The 11,462-nt window shown below is 38.7% G+C and overlaps 1 protein-coding gene across 1 annotated transcript; it reads left to right on the top strand.

Moving 5' to 3' along the window:
• Positions 1-450: 450 nt before the first annotated feature.
• Positions 451-2,660, top strand: LOC147888369 (uncharacterized). Its single transcript, XM_087392758.1, has 3 exons — positions 451-718; positions 834-920; positions 1,026-2,660. The coding sequence occupies exons 1-3, from the start codon at positions 524-526 to the stop codon at positions 2,544-2,546; spliced, it is 1,803 nt and encodes a 600-aa protein (XP_087248884.1). The 5' UTR covers positions 451-523; the 3' UTR covers positions 2,547-2,660.
• Positions 2,661-11,462: the final 8,802 nt, after the last annotated feature.

The raw sequence follows: 11,462 nt of genomic DNA, 5'->3' as shown, positions 1-11,462 counted from the left end.
TGAGCATGAGCATTGATTCTATTATCATGCAAGTGGCTCTATCGACAGATTCGCATGACAATTAAGCCAATAAAACAAGCAGATCACACGAAAACACCAACGTTGGTCACGTTGATTCCCAGCCTCCGAGGGCGATCTCGTGGATCTATTATCTCATTATCTACTCACTCCATCAAAAGACTCAAAACACAATATCCAGGCTTCAGATCATTCCAATTTCAAACCATCGCAATGGCCTAAAACGAAACTCTCACTTTATTAGCTCACATTTTCCATGCTTCTCATCAAAACGAAACTCTCACTTTATTACCTCCCATTTTCCATGCTGCTCATCAAAACGAAACTCTCACTTTATTAGCTCCCATTTTCCATGCTTCTGAGCTCCTTCTCCACTTTTCTGCCCTTACCTTCTTATAAATAGGACGCACCCAAGCTACACGGTAGCCGCGAACAGCCATAGAGATCTCTCATTATATTTTGACGTGTGAACTTCTAGAGCCTTGCTCTTTTCTGATCGGAGATCATGAGGAAAGTGTTCGTCATTCTCGTGATTATAGGATTCCTTCATACATCTCCTTCTCAGTGCTTTTCAGATATGTCCGCGTGTTTCCCAGTCAGCCCTACACTTGAACAATTCGTGGATCCAGTGACTTTTCCCCCAGTAATTGATATTTCTGATGGCCAACAGACTATATTGGGCGCTTTCAAAATAACACAGGTAAGCGTCCTTCTTGCTTGTACGTCACTTCTGCTTACGCACGCTTATTTGGGGAGACGATTGTCGTAACTTATCATTGCTCATTTGTGCGTCTTAACGTTCGTGACTTTCACAGAAAGTGCATCGAGATCTTTCCAACACCACTATGTATGCATACGGAACAACCCAAGGGACTGCAACCTTTCCAGGGCCCACTCTACTTGTAAGTTTGATAAGCTTAGTTCGAATTTAATGCAGCTATAAGATAGCAACTCGTATGGTGGCCTGTTCCAGAAACTGTAAAAGCTGATCCCATTCTCATGCGCAGGCAAGACAACATAATCCAGCTCATATCAGGTGGGAGAATCACATTTCCGACCAATACCATTTCCTAAATGTGGATCCTACAATCGATTGGGCGAATCCTCGCAGCGGCGGTGTCCCAATCGTTACTCATTTGCATGGCGGAGAGGTCGAAAGTTCGTCTGATGGCAATCCAGATGCTTGGTTCACCCCTAACAACGTCGATACCGGAGATGCTTATGTTAAGCAAAACTATACCTACAATAATTCACAAGCCCCTACAGCTTTGTGGTATCATGATCATACCCTGGGCATAACTCGGCTCAACATGGAAGCCGGTTTATCGGGTTTTTATATCATCACACCGAGGCATGAGGAGGAGGAGCTATTTCTGCCGGTCGGCCTCCCCCTTCTCATAAAAGATCACCGATTCTTCGATAATGGTTCCATTAACTTTCCAGTCCAGGGATTTTCTTCTCCCAACTGGTGCTCTGAGATGGGAGACACCATGCTAGTGAATGGAAAAGTGTGGCCTTATCTGCAACTCTATCCAAAGGCGTATAGATTTCGGATCCTCAACGGTTGTAATGCAAGGTTCCTAGAACTGAATCTAAGCCACTCGAGCTTGTCATTTTACCAAATTGGTACCGATGGTGGGTTTCTTACGGAACCTATGAACCTCAGCTCTATAATCATTTCTCCGGCAGAAAGGGTGGACGTCATAATTGATTTTTCTGGACTAGAACGTGGAACTGAAGTGTTACTGGGGAATGCACAATACGGTCTTTTTCCCTTTGGCGTCGGGTATGACGATCCAGCAACCGTGACCAGAATAATGAAGTTTGTTATTGTCGAAAATGGAGGCTCCGAAGAAGGATTGATTGAGGGCGTATCTTTCGAAAAGCTGCGCTCAATCTTGGGACAGGCTAATCAGGGTCGTCCTCCTACGTTTGCGCCTGATGAAGACGTGGAGACAGTAAGGAGAATAGATATGGTGCAAACCACCTTACCTGATGGGATTGTGTTTAGTATGACCTTTGGTAATCTCTCATGGGAAGACCCAGCAGATTTGACTCCCATTGTTGGAAGCAGTGAGATTTGGGAAGTCATCAATCCAACAAACAGCCATCATCCGCTGCATGTTCACCTCATTCAGTTTCAAGTACTCAGCCAACAGGATTTTAACATGATAGACTACGACGATGGCAGATGCTCTTTAGACTTGCCATATCTAGAGCTAGGAAGCTGCTTCACCGACCACCCTAGAGAACCTCATACCTCTCTCAGAGGATGGAAAGACACTATAATTGCTTATCGTGGTAATGTGACACGTTTGTTATTGCGATTTTCCCCAAGAGATGGCTCTGCATTCCCCTTTGATCCCACCCTAGACCCAGGATATCTAATCCATTGCCATATTGGCATACATGAAGACCATGAGATGATGAGACCTTTGAAGCTCCAATATGCAACAAGAGATGTTCATTCTAAAAAACCCACCCATCTTCATCCTATTGATGGCACCACTGGGCTGCCAAACGCTTGATGTCCATTTTGGAGAGAGCTATTTCCAAAGCAAATATTTTGCTATGTATGCTCATTGCCCAAGCACTTTTCCATCCAATATATGAAGATATTTCCACAAGCAAATTTTTCTATTGGTATATTCAATCGCTTTCCTATCTAATGAGCCAACTTCTTCATTATGTATGCAAAACTTTGGAAGTTGTTCTTCTCTAGTGTCCTCACTTTATTAGGAAAAATGGAACAATTCCAAAAATTTGGAACTCTCCAACTCAATTCAGTAGCATAAAAATGTGCCATTAATGTCATTGTCCAAGAGAGCTTGCTTGAGGTTCTCACTTGCATTCTCATCTCGGTAACTTCTTACAAGTTTTCTTATGATTATATGAAATATTTCCAAGATTAAAATGAAGGGCTATTGAACCGTGGTAGGTGCTTTTGTGATACAATGTCGAAGTGTATGTTAGGTGTTTCCATTAATAGACACTCCATGCAAGAAGTTGTTGTGATGTGTTGAATACAATGTGCTTTAGTTTAATACAATGCAAGCAACTCCATTCGCATAATGGATAGCCATTTTTATTTTGTAATTAATCAATTATGCAAGAAACGTAATTCTACACCACACCTTGAATTAGCTATTAAATGTAATTTAAAACATACAAATAATGTCACACATACATCTCATCAAAGAGGACCGATATTGTTGAGCAATTTAATGTAGAGGCTTATTCGAAATTAGATTTAAATTCGTAAAGAAGATTAATTACAACATGGAAACAAATCAAAATTCTCATCCATTAGAAATTTCCTTTCCATACTTGTACATTTTCTTATTTGCTCGATGCTCATACCAACCCTTACTTGTACATGTCATTCTATGATTTGTCCAAAAGTAAAATCACCAATAACTCTAAGTAGTGCTTGTAGTTTCATTATTCATCCAAAATAAATCATGGATAAACACTTTTGTTCTCTCTACCATTTAGAGATCCCCTTAGTCTTACAAGATTGCATTTTTTGTGTTATTTTGAATTTATTGCTTTTATTTAGAACTTTTTTTGTGCTCACACTCCTCCAACACCATAGTAGTAAATCTACATGTGCCTAGGAGCCACCATCCTCGCTCAAATTTGATAATTTTGGAGATACAAATGTTGAGAAAATCCACACCAAGTTTGGGTTGAAATACCTTTATATAACCATGAATCTAACACCATATTAGTAATATCGGGAAAATCCCAATTCCCATTTTTTTCTAAATTCAAAAATCAAAGGCTTTTTGTTTGATTTGGAAGGAAATTAATGAGAAATTAATAGGAAAAATCATATACTTGAAGATGTTTTTGAGGTTTTATTTGGCTAAATGTTATATCATTCCATTGAAATTTTGAGAATCTTACATCATTCTATTGAAATATTGAGAAGTTTGCAGGTGAATTACCAATTGTAAATCAATTTTGTGAATCTAAACATGCTCATATAATGTTCATGCATTGTGAGTCCAAACATTTTGAATTTCTTCCAAGAGAAAGATGGTGTTAAGCAACATCTTTGATATTTAAATGTGATTCTTCGATCTAAAAACATATTGAATGGAAAAATATCCAATTGGGATTATGCTGACAACATGACAATGGGTGCTTTCTCTTGTGCTTATAGTTGAACTTCTTTCTATTGTGCTTTATGTTCTTTCTATTATGCCTCTATGTGCTTTCTATTGTGCTTTTATGTGCTCTCTTTAGTGCTTTGAATGTGCTTTCAGAATTCCTAATGCATAGTTTGAATTGCAGACAAATTTCTTCTTGAAGTTCAAATCAATATATCCTGATGTCATTATAGGGCAACGTAGTTTTGAGAAGTTCAAACCATATTTTATGAGGAGCCTAAAAGACAAGAATACTTGTTGCTACATTCAACACATGCAAATGATATACTTCATAGATGCCCTAAACCATCTTCGGTGTCTATCATTTGGTGTGCATGGAGCAACATGTTTTTGTTCTTGCAATGTCTACTGTGTAGCTTCTGATCACGGTTTCAGTGGTGTCACAAATTTTTGGGAGGTATCTTTGTAGCAAACCAGCAAATGTAGGAGAATACTACCTCCATGCTTAGACTTCATCAACGATCCAAGTCCCATAGAGGTCCGCCTAGGAGGGAAGGAAGAGCTCCAATCAATTGAATTTCCTCATGGGATGATGTAAAGAATGCAAATGCCGTTAGAGAAAGTCTAGCGCAACTTGAGAAAATTCTCAGGGAGGGTGCAGAAGCCAAGGTAGAGGAGGAAGAAGCGAGGGCCTTTCAGGCATGAGAGGAAGCTAAGGCCGCTGCAAAAATTGTCGACATGGAAATGCATAGAAGAGAAGAAGCAGAGAAGCGCATCAAGGAGCTCCACAATAGGCTTGAAGAAGTTAGAAGTGATGGGGACATTGCAGACAAGGAGCTAGCAATGATGCAAAAGGAGCTTGAAGATTAGAGAGACGAAAAGGAGGCTCTTTACAAACGGCTCTACAACATGCAGAATACATTGAACATTGAAAAAGACCAAATGATGGAGGAATTGAAAAGGGAGAATGCAAAAACCAGAGCGGTGATGCAGGAGTTGCAAGAGAGCTTCAAGGCCAAGAAGGATGGGATAGAGAGTAGCTTGGGTGGAGGAGACAATGAGGCAACTCTCCAAGCTAGGAAGGATGCAGAGAGCAGCCACGGCGGAGCAAGTTGTAGTAGCCACAGTGGGGGTTGTTATTTTGAAACACTGTTGGAAGTTCAAAGAGTAAGCTAGAAGACCCTGCAACAAGATTACGATAGGGTTGTGCACGAGCTTGCACTGGCTTTTGAAAGTTTTGTAAAGTAGTTTTTAAGAGTAGATGTCATCAGGTGCATTGTAACTCCAGTGGATTGAGATGGCAATTGGGATTTGCCATCCATGCAATTCTTCAGGTTAGTTATCATGCTCTTAGAGATCGCCCTTGAGAAAGAGACATCACGTTCTTTCAGTCGCTCTACTGCTACACTGTCCCTAATTCAGGCACTTTTATCAATTTTTGGGTTTCTTTATTTCAATTGTAATATGTATGTGTATATAAAATAATTTCATTTGCATGTTTTTTGTATTGCAAACTAGTGTGAAGCTACAGTCTCGCGTAGTGAAGGAGTTGGAAGGGCAACATGCATTTCTTCTAGAGATGCTCCACAAGTGCAAGCAAGCTGCCAAGCTTGCCTTTTTCCATCTGCTCCTTCTGTGGTTACGAAAACCTAACTTATTTAGGAAACTGTGTTGGTTGCAAAATGGCTTTCAATGTAGAGGAGACCTTGATGTTGGCAATGCTACCATGCAGATACACGTACCATGCCATTTTCTTTGCAATTGCATGCTCTTTTGGTAGTGTATGTAGATATTGTGATTGTACTATACTGATTCCACATACTACACGTTCCAATGTGGCTTGGAGAGCACTTAAATACATCATTAATTTTCTTTAACATATAAATGTTAGCATTTATTCTATGCTTTGTAGCATCTATTCCATGTTGGCCGAGATGTTGGCTAGCACATGTTATATATGTTGGTTAGCACATGTCCATTTGTCCATTAGCACATGCTAGTTAGCATATGTTCCATGCATAGTAAGCATATGTTGTATGTTGGTTAGCATATGTTGTATGCTAGTTAGTATATATGTTGTATGTTAGCATATGTTAGTTAGCTTATGCTAGTTAGCATATGTTCAACAAGATATGTTGTGTGCTAGGTAGCATGTTGTAGCATGTTGTATGCTAGGTGTATGTTGTTGGTTAGCATATGTTGCATGTTGGTTAGCATATGTTGTATGCTGGTTAGCATATCTTGAATTCTAGGGAGGATATTTTCTGTGTTAGCATATGTTCTATGCTAGATAGTAGATGTTTTGTGCTAGGTAGCATTTCTTCTTCATTGGCACATGTTTTATGCTAGGCAGCATATGCTCTATGCTACTTACCACCCATGATATGCTATTTAGCATGCATGATGTTCTAGTTATCACACACTGCTAACAAACAATTTTGGAGCTCTTTCTTACTTTGGTTATTGGTCATTGGATTGACATTTTTTGCAGATCCATCAATGTGTAACTCATTAAATAAAATGTATGACCAGAACATGTTTTCATCAAGGAAGAATATGGAGAGCATGCCTACACAACAAGTGGTCAAATGCACATGCAAGTAGGCAATGAAGACATATGCTCTGCTAGAAATTTGGCTGACATGAAGAATGTTGTTGATAGTTTGTGGGTTGTGTGTGGCGGCGGTGAATACATGGATGACTCATCAGCTTCATTGCTACAGCTAGGAATTGCAAATAAGTTGAAAGATGAAGAGGAGACAAAGGTGCAACATGCATATATTGAAGGGAAGTTGAAGAATGCAACTGAGAGCCCTGAGAATTCTAGTGGGAGACAACTATCAGAAATGGTTGACAACCTCATCACAGATCTTGCATCTGCTAGGTATACCCCAGAAGAGATTGAAGATGCAGAAGTTCAAGACGATTCTCCCTTGTCTCACCTTTGAAAACATTGTCCAAGAAGAAGGGACATAAGCATACAATGACACGAGAGTCTCCTGCAAAGAAAGCCAAGGACAATGCAAGAAATTATGAGGTTCATAGTTTCTTGGATGCTAGGAGGTGTCTTTTTGTAAGATCCCCACCTCTAGGAGGTGTGTTTTGTAAGAGCCATGATAGTAAAAACTTCATTTTGTCAATCAAATATATAACGAAGTATATCCCTTTCCTATTTATGCATCCAGGGGGTTCAAAATCGGGCAAGCATACTACAGTGTAATAATCCCATGAAGAAACATGTGCTTTGTTGAGGAACGTGTGCTTTGTTGATGCATCTACTCCAATGGCCATGCATGCATGCATCAAAAAAGCAAGCCAAATGTCTTGTGGCAAGTCTTGTAGGGTCCCATGGGTTATGACCATGAATAGCATGCACCGAATGTGATTTTGGGATACTTCCACAATTCTATTTTTCCTCCCTATTCAAATCTCCTACTTTAACCTCCCAAAAAACACGGGTGCAAATTCTCTATTTTGAAGGATAACAAGCTTTCGCCCCCTCTAAAAGGTTGGCCCTACAATAAGTGACTACATTAGCAGCACACTTTAAGATAGCTCCATCTAGCTTCAATTGTTCGTGTGTCCAAATGTTCTCTTCACCACATCTCCTGCTCTGTCATGTTCTCCCTTGTCGTGTGCTAATGCTAAGAAAAAATGGCTCATTTCTAACCTAGTCAAACTAGCATAAATGGCTCATTTCTAGCCCAGTCAAACTAGCATATCTGGCCACAAAATAAAATAGCATGCAAGCCTTGAACTATGAAGTAGTGTCATCTGACCACACCTAATGTTTTTTAATTACCACACCTTATTCCTTCAACCATTGAAAGTGTAACATGAAACAATGTGTCATGAATTCTATCATCTGAAATCAAAAAATGCATAGTTTTGATCAGTTCATTTATCTTCCTATAGTACATTATGTGTACAAATATGGTAACCTATGTAGAATTCCAATGCATAGACTAGCTCTCATTCTACTCTTTAAAGCATAGTTTTCAGCAAAGTCTACCATAGACACAACCACTTAATCATGAAAATTATGAATGCAGTCCTTAAACATTTGTGCCTACCATTGAGCGATGAAATTGTGAGTAATGAAGAGGTTGAGCTTTGTTTTCAAATTTTAAGGAACTCCCAACATTGCATTCCCTTGTTCATGAGATCTTTTCTTTTCTTTTTGTTTCCCTATTTGTCTTAGTCTCCACATATTCAAATAGCTTCATAGTCACATTTTACCCTAACTTTCTTGTCTCCAGAGGGCAGCATTTTAATTTCTTAACACCAGAGTTTTTGCATTTTCCCATCAGGAACTTTCTATCATGGAAGGATTTGTCTTCCTTCTTTGGGTAGACTATAGACTCCCACAACTGTGTGACACCATTGAACGTATGAACTACAGATGTACATGTCATGCTTTTACCATCTCTTGCATAGACACATCTGCATTTGCATCCACATCCATGGAGACCAAAATTTTGAGAACGAATGTGGTTGAGTGCATCCTTCAAGAAAGATATCTGAACATGATATTCATAATAGAATGTATATCTATCCTTCAGTTGACAAATAAAGAAAGGCTTCAGTGACTCAAATGAATGCCATTGAATTTTGGCTTCCGGAAGACAAGATTTGAATCTGCAGAACAACTCAACCTAACCCATAAAATTGAATGGTAATTATGATGAAACAAGTACTTACTCTCATAAAAATGAGTGCTAACTATCATAAATGCTGACTCTCATAAAATAGGTCATAACTATCATAGAATTGAATGGTAACTATCATGAAAGAAGTGTTAAGTATAATAAAATATGTATTAATTATCATAAAACTGCATGCTAGCTAGCATAAAATAGGTGCTAATGATTGATGAAATTGATATGTTCACTGTCATAAAATAGGTGCTATAATTATGATAAAATAGGTGCTAATTATCATAAGCTAGGTGCTAACTATTATCAAAGAGGTGCCAATTATCAAAAAATAGAGTGCTACCTATCATAAAATAGGTGCTATCTATTATTAAAGAGGTGCTAATTATCATAAATCAAAGTGCTAACTATCATAAAATTGAATGCTAACGATCATAAAATAGGTGCTTACTATCATAGAACGGAATGCTAATTGTCATAAAACTGATAGGTTCACTATCATAAAACAAGCGTAAAAATCATGAACACAGTAAGGGCTAACTAACAAAACGTGTGGTAGCTATCATGAAACAGATAGTAACTATCACAAAGCTAAAGGCTTACAATGATAAAATAGGTACTAACTATCTTTAAAGCTAAATGCTAACTATCATAAAATAGGTAGTAACTATCATTAAAAGTGAATGCTAACAATGATAGAACAGGTGCTAATTAGCATACTGACATTATGCTAATTATCATAAAATAGAATGCTAGCTATCATAAAATAGGAGCTAACTATCATAAAATGGAATGGTAACAATCATAAAACATGTGCTTACTATCATAAAATTGAATGCTAACTGTCATAAATCTGATACGTTCACTATCATAAAACAAGTGCTAACTATGATGCCAACACATTGAAGGCTAACTAATAAAACAGATGGTAGTTATCATGAAATTAGTAGTAACTATCACAACGCTGAAGGCTAACTATCATAAAATAGGTGCTAACTATCATTAAAAGTGAATGCTAACAATGATAAAACAAGTGCTAATTAGCATACTAACATTAGGTAATATTTGTTCCTATGAAACCAAATAAATTCATATAGTAGATAACACCTCAACCTAGTGCTTAGACAACATACCTGAGGCTCATCAAGTAGATAGACTAGGTGCTTGATATAACTTTTTTTCCCCAGTCGATTTCTACAAACATCCTTCTTGTTGGGGGAAACATGTGACTCAGACTCCCAAAAATAGTAAATAAGTTATTTCATGTCATCTGTTATTGTACCTCTACGTTGATGCTTCCAACATGCCGCCAATGAAGAATAAGCGATTACCATCATCCATTTGGGCTTCCACACAAAATCTTCCTTGTACAAGGAACACTTGGAAACTTGCAAAACCCTTGCCACCTTAGCAATGGGCATATCAGTAGAGTTCATTAGCATGTTCAATGTATATTTCTTTAGGAACAACTCCTTTGTTTGCATGCTACTTTACGATAGCCAGTGTGTTGAGTAGATTGGCTATTAGCACTACTTACACTTTTGCCTCCTCTCTAGCTGTTTGATCTCACAATCCTATCACTATAGGGTGTTGTTGAATTTGATTGAAGATTTTGTTACAAAAAGAGAGTGTGAGAGCAAGAGAGCTGAACGTAGTGCTCTAGTAGTGCTTGCAATAGAAGAAGTGACTAATACAAGAAGTGGGATGGGTTTTGTCTAAGTGACAAAACCTTATCCTTCAGTAACCATAGTTAGTGAACTAACTGTGGTTAGGGGAAAAAACCTCTAAATGAGGGAAAAGTGCCCCTAACCTACTTATTACATTACATTGGTCACTGCTGAATTATAATAATAATTCTAACACCCCACTACAGTGCCAATGTCATGTACAAGGAAATGATCAATCACCAAAAGGAGGTAAGTTCAGGGCACTACGAAATGCCTCAAACTTTTCACGTGGAAGTGCTTTGGTGAAGATGTCTGCAACATTGTCATGTGTTGACACATAGATCATACTGATCTCTCCTGCATGCAACTTCTCTCTGACATAGTGATAGTGCACCTCAATGTGCTTCGTGCAAGCATGAAACACAGGATTCTTTGCCACTGCTATAGCACTCTGACTATCAGTGAGAATCGGAGAAGGACCCTCCAATGAAAGATGAAGATCGGCAAATAAAAGACGTAGCCAAACACATTCAACTATCGTTGTGAAAGCTGCCCTATACTCAGCTTCACATGAGGAGGTAGCCACTGTAGACTGTTTCTTGCTCAACCAAGAAATGCAAGCATGTCCTAGAAAGAAACAATTCCCACTGGTGGACTGCCTGGTATCATAGTCTCTAGCCCAATCTGAGTCACTATAAGCATGCATCTGCAAGTCACCCCCCCTGGGAAACATCAAGCCAAAAGACTTTGTACCTTGCAAGTAACGGAAGATGTGTTTTAAAGCTTGCCAATGCATAATCTTTGGGCTGTGCATATACCTGCTCACCTGAGAAACTGAAAACTGAATATCAAGTCGTGTATTGCAGAGATAAATGAGGCATCCAACAGCCTGACTATAGAGTGTGACATCAATTGATTCACCCGCATCATGCATTGTAAGCTTCAGCCCCGGCTCCATGGGAGTGGACATAGGCTTGCAATCATGCATGTTGAATCTGTCCAAGAGA

Source organism: Dipteris shenzhenensis, chromosome 21, assembly GCF_047967505.1.
Source record: "Dipteris shenzhenensis isolate YYH24624 ecotype China chromosome 21, Dip_SZ_1.0, whole genome shotgun sequence".
In the NCBI taxonomy this organism is placed as follows: Eukaryota; Viridiplantae; Streptophyta; class Polypodiopsida; order Gleicheniales; family Dipteridaceae; genus Dipteris; species Dipteris shenzhenensis.
The sequence above is the reverse complement of the archived record's forward strand: the minus strand, read 5'-3'. Positions and strand labels throughout refer to the sequence as shown.